Raw genomic sequence first — 20,172 nt, 5'->3', positions numbered from 1 at the left:
TTTTACGCCAATTTTAACCGCTTCTGATTTATTTATTTTCGAAAGAAACTCGGTTAAGTCTAAACCATTAAATTAATCTTCGGTTCTTTTACACTTCAAACCAAATCAAACCGAATTCATAGTCTTTGAAGAATCTCGCATTGGCGACTTCATTTGCTTTTTAATCAGCATTTCCACAACAAAAGTAACAATGAAACCTATCAGATATGGAAATTTACAGAAATTGAAAAGTCTTGAATGTAGAGATTCACGCGGGTTTCTTCTTGAATCACATTACGAAATTGATATAGTTGGGTAGAAGCCTTTTTCCCTCTCTAAGCAGACGAACCCTTCAGCTGGATCAAAAGATAGACAAGATAAGAGTATTCATAGATTATAACAGGTATGGCTCACTCAGATTTGATTGTTGAAATTGCGTACCTTTAGGAACTCGTTCCAGCATTTGTCCCCGCGGTTAGATCTTCTAATTCATCAACAATAGCATTGTAGCAAAAGAAGTATTGATCCTTCAAAAAAGAGTAAGGAATTGAACAATTCAGAACAAATTATGTGGTGAGATACAGAAATTTGGTAGCTAAAAATTGTAACGCTGAAAGATTTACCATGGTTTGAACCATGCCAATGCGTTGCTTGCGAAATAGTGCCACGGTTTTAGCAAGATCCAACGCAGACATATCGCCAGCAAGAATTCTTTGGATTGTGTTATGTATCGCACAGTATGTTCCAGTTCTTCCTATACCTGCACTGAGAGAGAAAAAAACAATTCTCTCAGGAGACGTTGAACAACACTTGTATCCCTCATTGACATGCATCGTACCTGCAGTGCACAATGATTGGGCCGAGACTAGGTGGTACTTGATATAGTCTTTTTAGAATTTCACGGACAGCCACTGTATCCTTGGGAACTCCATGATCAGGCCATTCTGGATACTGAATATGCAAAACGGACATGGGCTGATCCTCTGTCTGTAAAACACAATATCAATAATTGAAACATGCTTAACCCTCGAAGAAATAACTTGATCTGGTAAAAATAAACAGAAGAAAACTGATACAAGATTCTTACCTCCTTGTAGTTAACCTCAAGATTCCGTAACATCAATGAAGTGTCAGTAGTCTTTATCCACTTTGTTGTAAGAGATATGTTGCCAAATTCTCTAGGTCCATCTTCGTCTTGAAAATAGTCCCCGCATTTAACAGTCTGTAACAAGTAATTAGATAAGTTAGCATGAAAAAACAAACAAGATAAGTTCAACAATCAATATCAACGAGATAGTTTCTATCTTCATCACTGTTTATGGAACATTTAAAACTTGCTAAAATTTAATACGAAGAAATTTAACTTGAGAAACAAATGCTCACAACAACTTCGCTTGTACTAGTATATTTGCAACAGATCATATTAATATCCAATCGTCTAAAAAGAGACTCATATACACAAGCAAGACAAGGAAGTTTACCCTATTATTATCAACCAATCGAGTGAGCATCACTATGATTGGGCAATGCTGCTGAATAACCATCTCCCAGAAGTCCTCCATCGTGTGTGGTAAAGGACCTTGCGTAGCTATGAACTGAGAAATACTCTCAGACTCCGACGTCTACATAACATTAACACATTGTAAAACCTTCAAAAATCTATCACCACAAAAAGATACAGATAAACAGACTAATAAGAAGTGTACCTTAATTAAGCTTGCATTCACATATCCTTTTGCAGATGAGTCTTTACATGGATTCAGAACAATCCTGTTCTTGTCAACTATATCCAAAGCAAAATCAAAATCTAGAACTGTACACCACTAACTAGCAAATCCACACAAAAAAAGAGAGGAAAATTACATGGAACAACATCACTGTATCTGTTTTTCTCAACATTGACACTGTTCATAGCCACTGTACTGTTTAGCAGCAGCTCCGATGGCCACATCCTATTAGCCTGCGTTCGAAGAGAGTGTATTATGATCCAATTTGTTTTTAAGGAAGAAACACTAGGAAGAGGAATATTCTCAATTTAGAGGATGGATCTATAACCTGTAAACCGGTAAACTCATGAGCGATCGAGTCAGGATTTTGGATCTTTCCCCGGAAAACGCCGAGAGCTTGGTGGCAGTGGTTGAGCTGATCGGAGGAGAGAGAGAGTTTTGAAGGAGGCGAATCAGCGGATGATAAATCAAAACGCGTCGAGCCAGTGAAAAGATTCGCGGCGGAAGAGGTTTTACCGGTCGCCATGACCGATTGACGGCGGGATCTAACGCGACGGCAGGAACTGAAGTTGCCCGTCGTGTGAGGCGGCGGAGAATCTGACCTTTTCTGGTTAATTGAAGTTTTTGATTGGCCCCGAGAAGAAAGGGTAAAGGTTTGTGATTAGTGGATTATTATGCGACTGTTTCCTTTTATTTTGCAACAAAGTATTAAAGTTGATGACTATAATATAAATTTACTATTTTAATTGGGTTTTTTTTTTTTTTGTCATCATTTTAATTGGTCATTATTAATTATGATTTCATTGGTCATTATAATATAGTTTTAGCAAAGGACCCTGGTCTTTTAAGCAAAGGAATCCTGGTCTTTCTTTTATTGTTTTGTAGAATAACATTTTAGATGGGCTCATCATTATAAAAAAAAAGATGGGCAACGTCACAGAAAAAACTACAGTGGGCCTAAAACGCCCAACTTAAAAGCCCATAACCAATAATAAAAACTCTTCACTTCCGAGTCTCGAGTGACACACACAGCTCCACATCAATGTCTTCGAAACACCATTGATGAGCCAAAACCCTCTTAAACCCTAAAAAATCAAATCGCCGATGAAATCCATTTTCCGTTCCATTTCTATCCGCCGTCATTCCGGCCACCGAACCTTCGCCGATACGTCGGCGGTGGAAGATACCTACAAATTCGTAAGAGACAGAGGACTCGACCACGCGGTAGAAAGAGAGAAGAATCTCAGACCACTTCTCAGTATCAAAGACCTAATCAGATCGGAGCCAGCAAAATCAGTTCCGATCTCAGTTATCACCTCACAGAAAGATTCACTACGAGTTCCTCTTCGTCCAATCGAGTTCATACGTAGCTTCCCTTCCGTTTTCCAAGAGTTTCTCCCCGGAGGAATTGGTATTCATCCTCACATCAGCCTCACGCCGGAGATTCTAAACCACGATGCCGATGAGCAATTGGTTTACGGTAGTGAGACTTATAAGCAAGGATTAGCTGATAGGCTTTTGAAATTGCTGATGATTAATAGGATTAACAAAATTCCATTAGAGATTCTAGATTTGTTGAAATGGGATTTAGGTTTACCTAAGGATTATGTTGAAACTATGGTACCTGAGTTTCCTGATTACTTTAGAGTTATCAAATCGAAGTTAAGAGGATGTAGTGGTGAGCTAGAGCTGGTTTGTTGGAGCAATGAGCATGCTGTATCTGTGTTGGAGAAGAAAGCTAGAACATTACGTAAAGGAGAGTATACGAAAGGATCGGCGATTGCTTTTCCGATGAAGTTTTCGAATGGTTTTGTGGTTGATAAGAAGATGAAGAAATGGATTGATGATTGGCAGAAGTTGCCGTATATTTCTCCTTATGAGAATGCACTTCATCTGTCTGCGACTAGCGATGAGTCTGATAAGTGGGCGGCGGCTGTTTTGCACGAGATCATGAACCTTTTTGTGTCGAAGAAGGTTGAGAAAGATGCTATTTTGCATCTTGGTGAGTTTATGGGATTGAGATCGAGGTTTAAGAGAGTTCTCCATAATCATCCTGGTATCTTTTACTTGTCTAGTAAGCTTAGGACTCACACTGTGGTTCTTAGAGATGGTTACAAGAGGGGGATGTTGATAGAGAGTAATGAATTGGTGACAAGCAGGAACCGTTACATGAAACTCATGAATACAGTTAAGAAAGATAACAAGGCAGTTTCTTCGAGCAGCAAGAAAGAAGATAAGGGGAAAGTGGAAGGGGAAGTTTGTGATACTGATGCGAAGGCTGAGAATGATGACATTTCTGGTTCTGATGTCGAGGATGATCGTCAAGGAGACTTTGTTGATGATGACGAGGACGATGATGAAGTGGATCAAAACCAGGATCTGGAGCGTGGTCGTAGAAATTCAAGTCCAAGATCTGGTAGGAGGAGTTTTGGAAACTCAGGTTCAAGAGATAAGGCACAATCGAGGCGGAGCAAGATCAGTTTAAAGACTGAGAAGAAGAGGAGTCGGATGTATTAGAGACTTAATCCAACTTTACCGGTGGCTGCATTTTCAGCAGATTCGTTTCTTCTCCTGTGTAGTAATCTCACTCTATAGCTTGCCCGTTTCATTCTTACTTCTCAAGGGAGAAGAGTTTTTATAAAGAGTTCGGTTATAATTCCATGGTGATGCTCAGACCCTAAATCTGACTTCTCCAGTCGATTTGGCAGACTCATGATATCAAGTAGTTCAATTGCTAGTGGAACATTAGCATGAATCTCATTCATTAACGATATCAATGTAAGGAGTAACATTTATCAATCTCATTCGAACCATAAGAACTGTAAAATGAAGGACAAATTCCAAACAGAGACTACATTTATCAATAAATTAAGCCGTGTACATATGGAATTTTAGACATTGATAACTTTCTTGTCAAAATTTTCCCCCACAAAGCATAGAATTAAGACCACAACAACGAACACAGATAGCAACATGTCTGGATAGTATCTGCAAGTATTCTCCTCACTTGCCTATGTCACTTTGTTTTGGAACTCAGATGACTCAAAGACTCTAGCAGTGTTATCGACAGATACCGAAACAATGAAGTCCGTGTTGGTAGAGACTGAGATGGCCTGGACCGCATCTTGGTGACCATGGTAGGTATGGACGCAGTTGCCTAATAAGCTGTCCCAAATGCTCACTGTACCATTGGCACAGCCAGTGGCTAAGTACTTGGAGGTTCCTATCCAAGTCAGAGATGTCACACCTTCCTGTAATCGAAAAAAGAAGAAGAGAGGAGTTGTTTTAGTTTCAATATCTGTTTTGATGCTATCTCAGAGAAACTATAAGGGTTTATACCTCGTGCTCGCAGATGAACCTGGGAGTGGAATGCTGCAGATCCCAGATTATAAGCTTCTTGTCCATTCCACCTGTTGCAGCCAAAGGGATGGTTGCGGAGCTTGGTGAAAACTTCACACATTCAACTGAATCTGTATGAGAATTCAAGGAGCTCACAACCTGTTGGTATGATTATGAAAAAGTTAGATGATATGTCAAATAGATATGAGAAGCACCAACTTGCTTATTGAAATGATATAGATCATAAAACAATCCAGTGAAAGCTTGGTAACAGCAGTACAGTAAAGGACGAACCTTTCCGGTGACTATATTCACAATGTGAACAGAACCGTCTTTTGAGCCACTGATAGCAAGACTTGAGTTCGAGTTAATGTCTAAGCATGTCAATCCTTCCGTATGATAAGGATGACCTACACAAAGCAAGAAGTTAGCATTTTAAACCAGTCAAAGAAGGCGAAAGATTTAGTATTTGTGCAGTAGTAACATGTTTAAATTTCGCTTGCCTTTAACAATATGAATGCTTTCACAAGTTTTTGGGTTCCATACTATCAAACTTGCATCATCAGAGCCAGTACAAATTAGTTTACCTACAGTACCCACACACAGTCAAACAATACAATTAAAACAGGTAGACTCAATTAGATAATCCACAGAAGCATATAAGGTAGAAGCTTATATCAATACCGTCAGGGGTGAAGTCACCACAAGTAACATTTAGATTATGGCCCGAAAACATATTAAGATAAGCTTCTTTATCAGCATTCCACATCCATAGAGAACAATCTTCTGATCCAGCCAACACAATGTGTCCTCTCGGATGCCATCTCACCCACTGAAAAATACCACACAGTAAGTACTAGATTTGGACCTGAGGATCTCAATTACAATGATGATATAGGACAAGTTATTTATACCTCGATTCCAGCACCAGGACCATCCAAAACACATTTCAAAGTCCCTGATGATGCATCAAAGATCTGTACAACACCATCTAATCCTCCAGAAGCAAGTAACTGTCCATCATAGCTAAAAGCTAAACAAGAGACAGAGTCCTTGTGACCAGGAAGCTCAGCAGCCCAATCTCCATTACCAATTTTCCAGAGAAATGCTTTATCATCTCCACCTCCAGTTGCAACAAGTGTAGCATCTGTTGGACTACAAGCCAATGCATAAAGCTCACCTGTAAAAGACAAAACTTTCTTAGTTTCATGAAAGTTAAAAAACATTTAATTGAGAAATAAAATGATAAAAACGTTACCTTTGTGACCAGTGAATGTGTGAACAGAGTCATCGTTTTCATCTGAAAGTAAGATTTGGTAGAATTAACAACCATAAAATTTCATATTGAGGAAACACGAGGTGGTGAATCTGTTACCAAATTGTTCACCATCATCGTCCATATCATCATCATCTGCTTCAGGAAGATCTGAATCGAAAATAGAAGAGTCACATACACATACACATATATACATACGATAAAAAAATCACGATTGAAGGAGATAAAAAAAAACCTTCTTCGTCGACATCGATTTCACGGAGGACATCGGATTCACCAAGGAAAATCTCTCCTTCATCCTCTTCTTCCATCGCTAGATTATTCATCTCTGTATTATTAGTATTATTACTCATCTTCTTCTTCTTCTTCTTCTCTCTCTCACCACAGTTTTTTCCAGCCGCGACTAAGAACAGGAAGAGGACGGCGGAGATGAATGGAGGTGTGACGTGTCACGATGATGGAACAAGAAGACACAAAGTACAAAAACCCTTCTTCTCTTTTTTTCCCAACAAAAACCCTTCCAAAAATTTTTCTATTAAACGACGTCGTTTGTATACACAAAAGTGAAACGGCGTCATGTGAGTAGCGCATTATAAATAAACGACGCTGTTTCGCTTTTGTGTATTCTAACGACGTTTAGTAGAACAAAATTGAAAGGGTTTTTGTAGCAAAACAGCGGAGTTAGTTTAACGTATTTTTGGATGTACATATATTGTGTTCATAGTTCATACTTCATACAATAGACAGTAATCTTACACAAATCTTTAGATTACAATTTTTTTCCCTTTTAATCGAACCATAGCACAAAATCACAAATCTTTGAATGCTAGATTTCATTTTACATTAACAATTAAAAAAAACGAAAACTTACGGGTAAAAAAACTACCTACCTTGTAAAATTTGTTATTGTTCAATAATTTTATGTTTTTTTTTTTTACCTTGGACCAGATAACTCAACGGCGTGCAAATTGTAAGTAGAATCAAGAATCCAATCAGAGTTAGGATTAGGACTCAAATCAATCTCTTCCCTCAAAATCTCAACTTTTTGCCATTCGTCCCATTTCTCCGCAAGCCCATCTCCTTCCAGCATCCTTACAACTTCAGACATCTTTGGTCTTTCCATTGGTGATCCTTGCGTGCATAGCAACGCCACTTGTATCACTTGTTCCAGTTCTCTCTCCTCGTAGTTTGTTTGAAGATCTGGATCCACTAACATCTCTAGCTTCTTCTCCTTCAACAATCCTTTCACCTAAACCAACAAACAAGTATTTGAGATTAGATTCTCGTTTCAATGGTTTTTGTTGGGGTCAAATGGAAGTTTTATGTTGTTATTACCCAGTCAAGTAACATGACGTCGTCGTCGTTAGCTAGCCGAGCGAGATCGAAAGCTCTTTGTCCTGTGATTAGTTCTAGAAGCATGATTCCGTATCCGAAAACGTCGGTTTTCTCTGAAGATTTTCCGGTTGAGAGATATTCTGGAGCGATGTGACCGATGGTGCCACGGACTGCTGTTGTCACGTGAGTGTCTTTATAGTCCATTAGCTTTGCCAACCCGAAATCTCCAACAACCGCTTCGAATTCTTCGTCTAAGAGGATGTTTGCTGCTTTTACGTCACGGTGAATGATCTTCGGATCGCAGTGATCATGTAGGTAAGACAAACCTCGAGCTGAGCCTAGCGCGATTCTCTTCCGCGTTGGCCAATCAAGCGGAGGTTGTGACGGTGGCCTCTCTGTGTCATTAGTGTAACCAACAATTATGAACCCATAAAGGAAAACATGAAAAAACACTTCACGTCAAAGTAATTGAGAGAGAGCACAAGATGTTTAGTTTTTACCTCTGAGACACGAAGCAACACTTCCATTGGCCATGTAAGGATACACAAGCAATCTCTCGGTCGGTGTCATACAGAAACCTCGTAATCTCAACAGGTTTCGATGAACTGCCATACTTATCATCTCTACTTCTGTTTGAAACTGGAGCTCTCCACCTGGAGTTCGCTCTTCCTTCAGTCTCTTGACAGCAACAAGAGTTCCGTCTGCCAAGCGTCCCTTGTAGACTTTCCCAAACCCACCTCTGCCCAAAATGTTCTTGTTACTAAACCCATCACTCGCCACTTGTAGCTCCCGCAAAGAAAACCTCTTGAGCTGTCCCAGATGAACTTCTGGATCTTCTTCGGCTGCAAAGAGATTTTGCAATCGAGATTTTACTCAAAAGAGTTTGTAACTTAAAAAACAATGACTTATGTATTGATTTTCATTAACAGTTGTTCCAATACTTTTCTGCAAAACAAAATTGCTGGCTAAGAACAGAAACTAATGCGAATAATAAACTCACCAGGGACATCGAAGAAAATATCTAGTGGCTTTCTTCGTCGCCACCAAGCAAAGGCTATTGCAGGAGCAGCAAAGAGCAAAGCAGCACCTGCAGCAACTCCACCAGCTATTGCTCCAGTTATACCATACCCACCTGAAATCAAATTAGATCATTTGGTTATTGCCTTATTGGCAAGATGAGTTATATGAGAAAAAGGATTGACAGAGAAGCAAAGATTTCATCTTCTGTTTCCTATAATGTAAACTAAAAAGAGGAGGCTTACTCGGGGTGGAAACTGGGGGAGGTTGAATAAAAGGTGGTGGAGGAGAAAACGGGGGAGATCCAGGACATGGGTGACTTGTAACAGGTCCACATAGGTCTAAGTTATTAGCAAAACTGCACAAGGAAATGAAAGTTTCAGAATAAGTTCAGACACTGACACAACAACTGAAATAACTGAAGAGGATAAATCATAGAACCTGATGGGTGTGAAGAGTGAGAAGGAGCCATTGTCAGGAACTGAACCAGAGAGTCTGTTATTTGATAGATCTCTGTGTTGCATCCATCAAGGTTAAGTGCATTAACTCAACAAATCAACTGAGGGAGAATGAAGTAGACATAAATGAAAGTTAATGAGAGGACTCACAACACTTGAAGGGTAGTAATATTGGTCAGTGACATAGGAATTGACCCAGTGAGACTGTTGTTGTTAAGCCGGCTATTCTTGCATGTAAAATTTTCAGCAAAGAGTCAAAAATTGGAACAAAACCTAAGATTAAACAAAGACTGTAACTGAGCCGGTAAAGCATATGTATACTCACAGAAATCTCAGCTTTGAAAGCTTTCCCAATGATTCCGGAATAGGACCGGAGAAGCTGTTTAAGTAAAGATCCAAACTCACTAAGTTTGTCAGATTTCCAAGATTACTAGGAATCGGGCCAGTTATGTTGTTACTGTAAAGCTCCCTGTAAGAAAATAAGAAACTTGTTAAAAAGATTTCAATTACAAAAGGTAACTCCAGTGCTTCTTCTGTCAAATCTTGGATTTGTTTTGTTAAAGCATGATGCATAAGTGGAACTTACAAATACTGCAAATTCTTGAGCACACCAAGCTCTGGAACTAAATGGCCAGATAACTCTGCATTCCCCAAATCACTGTATTTGACAAAAGAAACAAAAATGTCGGTAACCACGCTGAGGTCAAAGTTTAAAAAGTGGGATTAGTAGAAGAAAGCTTTACACTCTTATGACACTGTTCTCGTTGTTGCAAGTGACATGGAACCATGTGCAAGGATTCACTAGCGTAGGATCCCAGCTCTGCAAGACATTGTTTGGATCAACTAGAGTAACCCTCAAAGTATGCAAAGCATCACCTATAACAAGAACAACAAATCTACACAATTAGCATCAATTGGTGAAAAGTCTAATTTCAAGAGAGAACTATTCAAACAGGCCTCTCTGAGATTAGAGGCTAATAATTAAACAAATTCTTTACAAAACCAAAAACAAATGAAGTCTTTCAGAGAATGTTTGGATCAACAACATCAATCTTAAGATATCAAATAACCCAGCTTTTCAACCCAAAGAACATGCCTTTACAATATACAAAGTTGATCTGAACAAGAAAAGCAAAACAGTGTATTCAAAGTACTAGCCACTAAATCTTACAAATACAAAGAACAACAACAATTTTCATAAATCAAAATGCAGACACTAAAGATAGCGATTCACCTCCAAATAAAAAAGAATCGAGAAAGTAATTGAGAAACGAGTAAAGCTGAGTAATTGAGTAACCACGAACCTTCCAAATTAGCAGAAGCAAGCCACAGTGAATGATTCGGAAGTAAGATCAGTGAAAGTAAGATAAACACCACATAACTCGACTCCATTTCAAACAACAATGCTAAATTTCGAATCTTGATTTGATCTCTTCAGATCCGAGAAAACCCTAACTTCCGAAAATCACCACCATTAACACTTTACAGAGACAACCTCAACACAAACTCACTCATTTTTTCGATAACCCTTTTAAAAACCCATTAGCATTAAAACAAACAAAGAGTAAAAAATAAAATCAAAATCCTAATTCTCCGGCGTTCTCGTCGTCGTCTTTCCTCAATCAAACCACACTCTCTCTCTCACACACACACTGTAAAACAAAAGTTGAATAAAGATGAAACTTTTTTTTTTAAACAAAAAAATAAGAGCTTTTTGGGGAAAATCTACGTGAAGTAATAATAACAAAAGAGCTTTTTATTAAGCCGCAACAACAAGCCTGCCAGAGAAACTATGATTAGTGTGTTGTTGTTGTTCCTCTCTTTTTCTTCTTATGAATAAAATAGCTTTTTCGTTGATATATTATTTAATATTTTTAAAGATCTCAACGGGCTTTATTTATGGGCATGCAGTGGTGTAGAGGAGGAAGACGAGGAATATAAGCTGCCCGTAACGGTGCTGCTGCCCGAACTGACCGGTCAAAAAAACGGGTTCGGGGGAGAGAAGAGATGGTTGAAAGTGACATCGCTTTGGGTTTGGGGTAAAGTAGTTGAAAGCTCTTAAGGCTATGCACCCGTTTCTCCTGGTCAAACCTCTCTCTGTTGGGTCCCTTTTTTCTTTAAGTAGAAAAACCTTTTCTAAATTTTTAATGCAAGTAAGATTCGTAATCCCGTATTTATGAAAGTAAAGTTAAAATGTTAAAGAGGTTCACTATCATGTGAGCAATCTCATACCAAAAATGTGAATTTTTTTTTACAATGGTTGTGAATTTTGTGATTGATAAACCATGCAACAATAAAGATATTAGTGTTTGCTGATATTCTTTCTAAACCCAACTTTGGCAGAGATGAGATTGAAAGATTTGAGTTTTGTCAACAAAAAATTTGGTGGAAGAAACTGTAGAGACGGCAAAGACAAAATTTGGCCAAGTTCCACTGTGGAAGTAGTATGGCGTGCCCGATATGACTTTACTACTGTTTCATCACAATACCATTAAACAGATACTTGTCTTATCATTTAAAAAAAAAAAAAAAACTGCCCATACAATTTGAGTAGAGGTAAAAAGTAAAATAAAAAGCAGATTACATTTGTTACCCTTTAAATATCACACATTATGCTTACCCCATGTGGTGGATGGACTCTTTATTTTCATTATGATCAAAAGGTTTCTAGAACAAAATTTAATTAAAGTAAAAAAGAAACAGTCATTTCAGAAAATATTTCAAGATAATGCTTACAATTATTTATTTAGATATTGTGAGTGGCTAAATCAGCTGCCAATGAGTGAATTTACAAACTTTTTTATAATCCCCAACATTTTTTATATTCATGATAAAAATATGCTTCAAATTCAAAATTTCACAAATCAGAAATAATTCTAAAAACAATAAGAGCTACCTTGTTATGAAAGAGAAACGAACTTTAAGAAGATTTTATCAAAATTAAATGAAACAGTAGAATTAAAATTTGCGACAAAAAAATACGCCTCCTAAATACAACGGGATAATATCCTAGTGCAAGTGGCCACCGAGCGTTTCAACTTTCAAATCCAGGAATAAAGGTAAGAAAAAGAACAAAACAAGAGAAAACACAGAATTTACAGAGGAAAGATACCATGCAAAGAAAAAGAAGACATGGACGCAAACGCCATAATTTGGAGAAAGAACATCATCTCAACTAGAAAAGCAGTTACGGACGCAAACGCTGAACGCTGTTTTACAGATTAAGTGAGTTTTCGCCACATAGATCCTTTGGAAGCAGTTAAGCACTTGACTCTCGGGAATACAAATCCTGTCTTTGGAGGATTACCATCTACCAGTGTGTTCTCATATATCTCTTTGCACTCTTGTACCACCTGTTTTCATCACCATAACCATTTCGTCAATTTAAGAATTCTTCGCCATTTGAAGTCTCGTAACCATAGTTTAAAAATCCATGTGATTCGCTACAATTATAACCCAGCATTTTCCAAAAAAGAGAGTTTGGTATGTTTACCTCTTTTGTGTCCTTCCGTGGTATGCCTTCACGCAGACTAACAAGCTTCTCTACGACCTCGGCCTGCATACCATATATTAGAGATTCTGTGTATACTGATATTGTAAAAAGCCAGAGCAGGCTTTGTTTAGATAATATTTACCGGGCAGTCAGGCTGGTGCTCTAGAATATTCGAGTACACGAGTGTAAATGCATCTAGACTCTCTGCAGATGCAAGTTCTCTCAGATCGCTCATTATTCTGATTCTGCTCTCCACTTTCTGTAACACAGTTCCAGTGGAAATATTAAGCAATACTTCAAAGAAATATAAAATTATTCAGGTTAAAAATGAGTTAAGTGCTGAAACCAACTTACAGATGCACTTATATACTCCCTAAAGAAATCCATGAGAACCTCTTCATCTAGCCTCATCCGTTCAATAGTTTCTTCCTTGATGTAGTTTTTCTGGAATTACACACGTCAACCCCAAAGGTTCAGTGTTTGTGTATGCTGATGAAATATAAAAGGTAAAAATGCTTGAGAATAAATGGGGGAACCTGAGTTAGGAGATGGTCAACATAGACAACGACTGTTTCTTCCAAACATGCTTCGACAAATCTTCTAAATGATCTTTCTTCGACATACCTGCATCCAGTATTCACCACGACATCTTCAATAGACTTGTAGCATTTTTGGCTCTTGTTAAACAAAAGGGGGAAAGAAAAACTTACATTTTCACATCTGTGAAATAATCACCGAAAGTTGCCACGAGGTACTCGGTAACCTGTCCCTCGCACCATTCTATAAAGTAAAATAGCTAGGTTATTTACATTACCATAGGAGGAACAAGTCAAGAACACGTATCAAGTAAAATTAGTGATCTCACTGAGAATTAAGTTGGACAGAAGACCATATCTTAATTCTGAAATGATTATGTTATAAAGAACACAACTATTACATTATATAACATGTAGAAAATCAATGCATATGAGAATAGTTTTATCTATTAAAAATCAATGGAAACCAGTAGCAACAGTATCAAGGAGGTGACAACGACTCGACTGCCTCTATTCACACATTAGTAAAGCTAATAGATTAGTTCTTCAGAATAGTAGATACCTTTCTGGTAAAGCTTGACAAGTAATTCCTGAACTCCTGGATCCTCAAAGATAACGCGAACTGTTTGATGCACTGCTTCCTGAAATCAAAGGACCAGATGGGACTTGTGTAAAATCCAACATAAATTTTAACTTTAAAGATCGCAAGATCAAGTTGAAATTTCATTTCAACAGCCATCTGGGCAACTGTAAGGCCATAAATCGAGATGCAAAAACTATATTTGGATTGAAGACCAGGGAGAAAAAGGAATCTTTGACGAACCTTAGCCACCTCCAAGAAACCTTTGCAAGTGTCTTCAAAATTCACCTGACAGAAACACCACATTAGAGAAGCATTTTATTAGTATGCAAACAAGAGTGTATGTGCACATAGACGTGGAGTATAGTGGGACTGAGAGTGGGCATGATGCAGTGGAATTTGACATATCCAAACAAAATAATCAATTGCAACGAAATTGAGCTCAGAAACTGGCAGCTGGATTACCTGCTCTGCATAATTTTGTGGAAGAGCTTCTAAAGTGCTATTACTTAACTCCATGGCAAGGTCGTAGCAGCGAAGGTTGTTGTTTATCTGTAGTCAATATTAACATATAAATATTCGTCTGAAAATGGGAGAAAGAAATAGTGTCATCAAAAGAGTCATATCTTTTGACATACCATAGCGCATAGAGGTTCCAGACCAATATCAGATGCAGGTTCATCAACTCTCTTCTTTTCAGCTGCTTGGAAATCAATCATAACCTGAAGTAATTCACAATATGAATCAAAATTTAGAACATGCACAATGCTACAAAAGTTACGAAATTTAAGAAGTATAAAAGTTAGACACAATGAAAGAGGGGGGAAAATAGAAAAGAGAAAAAAGGGGGTAAACGGAATTCAACGATTTTGGGTGAGATATGAAAAAAAAAGCTGGGAATGGGTAAAGTCTCCAACATTAACTTTCACGAGTCTTAGAAGAAAGCAAAGAACGATTTGAAATTTCTGAGTATATATAGTAAATAAATAGCCTGAGTAAGGAAATGGAATATTTTCAGTTCATAGCCGAACAAAGAAATGTCTTTGCAACCTCTTTAACTTGCCTGAATAATAGCTAAAGCAATCCTGTACAACATAACATCCGTGCTGTTATCTCTGACAATTTGCACTTGCTCTCCAAGTATTCTGAATAAATCTACAGCAGCCGGTGTATATAATTTTCCTTCCTCAGTTTTTTTAGGTGGTTGCACCTTATCCGCCTCTAGGATATTCATGTACCATTTCTGCAACCAAAGAATTGGCAACAAAAGTTTAAGCAAAAAGAATTATAAAAATTTTTAACGTCAAAAACTAGCAGAGTAGGTCAAACGTGTATGTCATTACCTTCGTTGTAGCTTGCATTCTTTCAACATATGCATTCATTAGAGGATCCATTGAACCGCTCTCAGAACACACTTGAGCTAGTGAATCATCAACACCAAGTGCAATCAAGTTTTCTTGGTACTCTACCACCCAACCAGTCACCTAGCAAGATCGAAGAGAGAAAGAAAAGATACATCACTCTCTAAAGGATACCTAATGCACAGAGACAAGGTAAAAAACGAATGAGGCATTTTGATGAGGCAACACAAAGACAGTCACATAATATTAGTACCCCCTCTTATAATTTCCCATGGTGTTCCCTGTCAAATAACTCGGACTAGCTTGACATTTACTTAAATATCATGCATGGTTGATTAAAAATGTCCTTGATATTCAGTCAGAAAACACAGAGCCAAAGCACCAAAAGCAGTATCTGCAAAGTTTGAGTTGCGACACAACATGGGAGAACTAAGAATCATGCTTTACATACCTTTAAAATCTCTATATTTGTCAGATCGTTTGCTCTGTCACTGAGCAATCTGAGCATTTGTATGAATCTCTCGGTATACAGGTTCACCATAAGCTGAAATATCTCGTATCTGCCAGCAAAGAAGATTGCTAAGGAACCCTTTTTCACTTGGGGAACAGAATAAATTTTAAGCTGTAATCTTTCATTGTCCACTTGAGGAAAACGAGATAGGAACAAACCTTGGAGGAAAACAAGGAGCCACATAGTCATAAATATCTCCAAGTTCCTCTCCAATCTAGTTGTGGAACACCATAAAAAGAAAGTGAAAACCCAGTTGATAAATATATATTTGTGAAAGATAACAGAAGAAAACGAGGTTGACATCAATCATTATGGAACAGGAACAGTAATATAAGACGGTCAGGCCAATTTGGAACTTTTGTATCAGAACAGTAACATACTACTAGTTCATCAACCATATTTATTAAGAACCAAAAAAAAAACTAATTCAGTCAACTAAAGGTGATCTACTGAGAAACAAAAATATATTAGATAGTTGAATATAATTTCATAAACTGCAGAAAAGAAAAAATGAAGAAAAGTGTATGAAAGCAAGGGAAACAGTCGCACAAACCATTCTAGCTTCTTCCAAAGCTGCTTTTAGATCTTCAAAGACAAGCTGTTCAATAGTTCAGTGTTAGGATGACCACACAGAGAAACACATTACTTGTAGCTATGCCATCAAATGAAATTTTCAAAAAGAAAGTCCCACCGTCAAAAGCCTGTTGAATCGATCTTCAACCGCCTTCCGAATTTGCTCGTAGCATTTGTCCTTGTAGCCTTTCCCTTGGACTTTTAATTTCTGTTGAGCAAGACCCTTTGACGACGCTGACGTTGTAGTAGATTTCCTGGATTCAACAGAATAAATATAGGACATGTCACAAATGATTATGGGGACTTTAATAAAATTCCATTGCTTTTCAGGACATTAAATCAATGCAAAATATAGCTTAGTCAAACCCCTAGTAAAAAAGTGAAAGATATTTTGAATAACAGATAAGACAACAAATCAAGACAAATACGAACAAAAAATATCAGACTCACTTGCCAGGCCTTCGAGGATTTGCTACAGATGCCATCGCACCTTCTCCCTCAGCCTCTGCTGCTTCTTCAGCAAGCTGTTGGTCTAGAATTTCTTGCATCTCAACAACCCTTTGATAGAATAAACCATTGAAAGTTAGTACCAGTTCTAGTTAACTAGTTCACTTTAAATTAGTCTACTCATTTTCTTCTGGATAGGAGACTTTGTGTTTAAGAAACTTCTAATGCCAAAATAAAATCCATGATATTGCAATGCATGTTGCATTAAAGGAAGTAAAAAGAAACAATTTGCTTGTCTAAAAATGATTGTCACAGTAACACAATGACTTCGCTGTCCTACTAAACCAGTTTGAACTGATCTTGATGCTAATCACCAGAAAATAGGTATACACTATCTTCCTTGCTAATTAAAATAGATTTGTTTGCAACAAAATTACTGAAACGTAATAATTTGGGAATATATGCCATAGACAAAGGTAAAGAATGTCTCTGGTGGGGGATCATACCTCAAAGCACGAACCAGTGTTTGCGGACTGCAGAACAAAGATACATCAGTAAGTTTAAGATAAACCAAAAGGATATGTAAGATTTGATATCTTAGCAGAATTAAGAGCTTAACAACAGGAAAATAGCTTATTTCAACATGGAGCAAAGTCTAAACGTGTACTTAATCCCCAAGGTCTGGCTAAGAACATAAAACAGAGAACAGAGCATTACATAAACTATGTATTATCATATAAATGCTCATATATAGCTACAGAATAAAGGGTACAGTCCAACTATGTCCATCTCATCTTTTGACATTGCTTGCATCCTTGATCTAACTTCCTAGCCTTACTCTTATAAAAAACCAGCAAGAATCATAGTTCTAAAATAAGGCAGTAGAAATAATTAAAAAAAATGGAATTACACGGAGAAGTTGAGCATAATCATATATTTACTCAAAATACCTTTCTTTAGAAAGTTTGTAATAGTTGGAAACATGACCCCATAGTGTCTTCTCGAATGTTTCCCATGTTCTATCAACATCTTCAAAATACTCCCTGAACCCATCAAAACAACTCTTTAGAAGTTGGTATGCATGCTCATGTAAAAAGAAAAGACAGTCCAGAGGCGGGATCAAATCATCATATGCACTACCAAAAGAGTAACAGCTCTACCTACTGCTCATTACTTTAGCATAGAGACCTATTTTCTTTCATAGCACACCAGTAACTCTTGAATTAAAGCTTTCGGGCTCACTTCATGTAAGTACAAAAAGCAAAGAAAGGAAACGAGTGGAATATATACAAACCTCAGCCTCCCAACCTCCTCTCCAGCAGCTGCTAATGCAAATCTTCGTTTACCATCAAGTGCTGTTAATCTCTATGGAAGAAAAACAGAATATTATGTCTTACACCAAACGTTCTTTTTTTCAAAGTGATGCAGTCAGAAATGCCTGGAATCCATGGGAAGAGGAACTCATGCTACCTCATAAGTGTTAACGATTTCTTTATCATCACTCAAAGAATCCCTAGCCGCAGCAGCTTCAACAGAAATTGACATCATACCTTCTACATCCTTGAAAAAAGAGAATGAGGTAAAAATAAGTTGACAAAAACTTGGAAAGCATTTAAACATCTGAGACGACCATGCAGAGCTATATATATTTGCGTTCAAGAATAAGTTAGAAGGACAACACTGAACCAAATACTGTAAGCAATACAATCAGTGCTCATCGGCATATCTACCTTTAGAGTTTTGTTTAGATTATTCCTGGCGTTACTCAGCAGCTTTATTTGGTCATGATTGTCAATCAAAGTTTGACATTCCTGACAAAGCCTGTGGCACAAGAAGAGAAGTTAGAGGGAGAGAAATGCAAAAGTTGGTAACTCAGCTTCAAGAATCTCTAGTCAAGCAAAAACATACTTGTCGATAGAAATGAAATTATCCCGCAGTTCATAAATGGTTTTCTCAGATGATGAAAGTGACTCTAACCCAGCTTGAGCTTGTTCAACCTGAAGTTTGTCAACAGCTATTACTTAAGAACAACAAAAAAGTCGAAATACATTAAAGTACAAAGAAGGCCAGATTAAAGCTGTACCTGCTCAGCAACCATAGTACTGAGCTGTGCATCATTTGCCTGATTGAAACAGCAAGCATCACTAGTCAGGTCATTAAAAATTTCCAGAAAATCGAAAATAAAAGATAACAATAGCATATCAAAACCTAACAACTCAAATCTAGCATTGCTCAGGAATCACTAATACTCAGTGCAAATGATACTTCAAAAGCCAATTCAGTTCCAATTGCAATTCAAAAGCAAGATGTCAAACCTGTTGACGAGCGATGTAATCGGCCTTGATTGAAGAAATAGACTGCAAAAGTTCAGGTAAGGGTAAGAGCTTCGCCACTTCTCGCACAGCCGCTTCCTTCGCTTCCACACCAAGATCTTCGACCATCATCTTCGCTAAATCACCTTATTTACGAACTCCGATCCTAAATTGAAGGCTACCTCTGCAAAGTTATTCAAAATTCCAGCACAATTACGATAACGCAGAGGAGAATCAAGAGATCTGGAAACAGAAACGTAGAGGAAAAATGGACGCAACCGAATAAGAAGTCATTGAGCAAATATCGAGAGCCAAATGTGCGATTCTCCAACTTCAATTACTTCGTCGTCCTCTTATCTTCTTCCTTCGCTGATTCTGAAGATCCTGGAAACAGTGATGTTGGACGCAGATCAGCTGGGAAGAGAAGCAACGATTAAATTTCTGGAACGAGTCTCATCTATCGTCTCGCGACTCTAATGGAAAGTTCGGAAACGCTGAAATTTTCCGTCTCGCCGGTTTTGATTTTTCTTTTTCTTTTTTGCCAGCTGTTGATGCAAACCTATTTTTTTTTTTTTTTTTTTTGCAAACGCTAACGCTAATTCGTTGAGCAAAACGCAAATCTTAACCCCATGCTCGGGTTCGTGTTATTTTTTATTTTTTGTTATATGTTTAATCATTTGAAATGTCACTAAAATATCATCGATTTTAAATCTTACCATAACGTATCGAATTCGAAAATATTAGTCGTAGGGGTCTGATTGGTTATCTAGCGATGTTACATACGTTTGATATTAATGGGGTTGCATATGTTTTGATAAGTTTATAATTTGACGACATGCTTTGCAAAACTTGGATGTGATATATTAGTTGTGATATCATCAAAGTTTTGCACATAACGTAGTACATGTAATATATAAGAAATAAATCGATGAGATGGATGGAATATTGAACTCGACGAAAAAGAAAAACAAAGCCTAAGAAAATGACAGCTTCCAAGTACAAACTATTTGAAAAGAAATTTGTAAAATCTCATAAATATCAATAGAATAGAGTTACAATATTTTGAAACAAATAATTATTCATCTAGAGTCCGTTTAGCGTAGAGGATAAACGGACGCACAATTTTCGACAATACATTTATATAAATATAATCAGTAGCAAAATGATAATAGTTAGGCATTAGAGTCACTAGGTAGTCTAGGTTCACAACATGGACATACCATGCGAC

At 37.5% G+C, this 20,172-nt stretch overlaps 5 protein-coding genes and 1 long non-coding RNA gene across 9 annotated transcripts; 2 read left to right on the top strand and 4 right to left on the bottom strand.

Annotated features, from left to right (window-relative positions):
• Nucleotides 1-5: 5 nt before the first annotated feature.
• Nucleotides 6-2,421, bottom strand: PTP1 (protein tyrosine phosphatase 1). 3 transcript variants are annotated; one of them, NM_105844.4, is made up of 9 exons: nt 2,035-2,421; nt 1,843-1,939; nt 1,686-1,762; nt 1,461-1,601; nt 1,067-1,201; nt 818-966; nt 603-744; nt 421-506; nt 6-335 (listed from the first exon to the last, which is right to left on the bottom strand). In NM_105844.4, exons 1-8 carry the CDS (start codon nt 2,230-2,232, stop codon nt 423-425), a joined length of 1,023 nt encoding a protein of 340 aa, NP_177331.1. In that variant the 5' UTR covers nt 2,233-2,421; the 3' UTR covers nt 6-335; nt 421-422. The 3 variants fall into 3 exon arrangements, with proteins under 3 accessions (NP_177331.1, NP_001031266.1, NP_974127.1); NM_001036189.1 differs by having other exon boundaries at nt 6-329; nt 2,035-2,387; NM_202398.1 differs by having other exon boundaries at nt 25-335; nt 603-739; nt 2,035-2,369.
• A 313-nt stretch (nt 2,422-2,734) lies between these two features.
• On the top strand, nt 2,735-4,367 carry AT1G71850 (Ubiquitin carboxyl-terminal hydrolase family protein). The gene has a single exon (NM_105843.3). It carries the CDS (start codon nt 2,811-2,813, stop codon nt 4,221-4,223), a length of 1,413 nt encoding a protein of 470 aa, NP_177330.1. The 5' UTR covers nt 2,735-2,810; the 3' UTR covers nt 4,224-4,367.
• Nucleotides 4,368-4,546: 179 nt separating this feature from the next.
• AT1G71840 (transducin family protein / WD-40 repeat family protein) lies at nt 4,547-6,960 on the bottom strand. Its single transcript, NM_105842.3, has 9 exons — nt 6,557-6,960; nt 6,421-6,471; nt 6,304-6,345; nt 5,960-6,225; nt 5,730-5,877; nt 5,549-5,632; nt 5,340-5,455; nt 5,046-5,204; nt 4,547-4,957 (listed from the first exon to the last, which is right to left on the bottom strand). Exons 1-9 carry the CDS (start codon nt 6,672-6,674, stop codon nt 4,718-4,720), a joined length of 1,224 nt encoding a protein of 407 aa, NP_177329.2. The 5' UTR covers nt 6,675-6,960; the 3' UTR covers nt 4,547-4,717.
• Nucleotides 6,961-6,980: 20 nt separating this feature from the next.
• Nucleotides 6,981-10,940, bottom strand: SERK1 (somatic embryogenesis receptor-like kinase 1). Its single transcript, NM_105841.4, has 11 exons — nt 10,436-10,940; nt 9,875-10,007; nt 9,718-9,789; nt 9,457-9,600; nt 9,282-9,353; nt 9,115-9,186; nt 8,919-9,031; nt 8,657-8,788; nt 8,157-8,498; nt 7,657-8,051; nt 6,981-7,570 (listed from the first exon to the last, which is right to left on the bottom strand). Exons 1-11 carry the CDS (start codon nt 10,521-10,523, stop codon nt 7,256-7,258), a joined length of 1,878 nt encoding a protein of 625 aa, NP_177328.1. The 5' UTR covers nt 10,524-10,940; the 3' UTR covers nt 6,981-7,255.
• Nucleotides 10,783-11,297, top strand: AT1G71828. The gene is made up of 2 exons (NR_139933.1): nt 10,783-10,940; nt 11,043-11,297. It is a non-coding gene; the product is annotated as an other RNA (long non-coding RNA).
• A 676-nt stretch (nt 11,298-11,973) lies between these two features.
• SEC6 lies at nt 11,974-19,534 on the bottom strand. 2 transcript variants are annotated; one of them, NM_105840.4, is made up of 26 exons: nt 19,224-19,519; nt 18,948-19,128; nt 18,716-18,754; nt 18,541-18,629; nt 18,363-18,453; nt 18,103-18,192; nt 17,927-17,997; nt 17,583-17,675; nt 17,139-17,165; nt 16,636-16,743; nt 16,304-16,439; nt 16,166-16,210; nt 15,771-15,826; nt 15,553-15,661; nt 15,084-15,224; nt 14,804-14,983; nt 14,379-14,462; nt 14,206-14,292; nt 13,984-14,028; nt 13,723-13,801; nt 13,335-13,404; nt 13,161-13,248; nt 12,979-13,068; nt 12,767-12,883; nt 12,625-12,687; nt 11,974-12,484 (listed from the first exon to the last, which is right to left on the bottom strand). In NM_105840.4, the coding sequence occupies exons 2-26, from the start codon at nt 19,074-19,076 to the stop codon at nt 12,353-12,355; spliced, it is 2,259 nt and encodes a 752-aa protein (NP_565026.1). In that variant the 5' UTR covers nt 19,077-19,128; nt 19,224-19,519; the 3' UTR covers nt 11,974-12,352. The 2 variants fall into 2 exon arrangements, with proteins under 2 accessions (NP_565026.1, NP_001185374.1); NM_001198445.1 differs by having other exon boundaries at nt 12,048-12,484; nt 14,870-14,983; nt 17,070-17,228; nt 19,224-19,534.
• Nucleotides 19,535-20,172: the final 638 nt, after the last annotated feature.

The sequence above is a fragment of the Arabidopsis thaliana genome, assembly GCF_000001735.4.
Source record: "Arabidopsis thaliana chromosome 1 sequence".
In the NCBI taxonomy this organism is placed as follows: Eukaryota; Viridiplantae; Streptophyta; class Magnoliopsida; order Brassicales; family Brassicaceae; genus Arabidopsis; species Arabidopsis thaliana.
The sequence above is the reverse complement of the archived record's forward strand: the minus strand, read 5'-3'. Positions and strand labels throughout refer to the sequence as shown.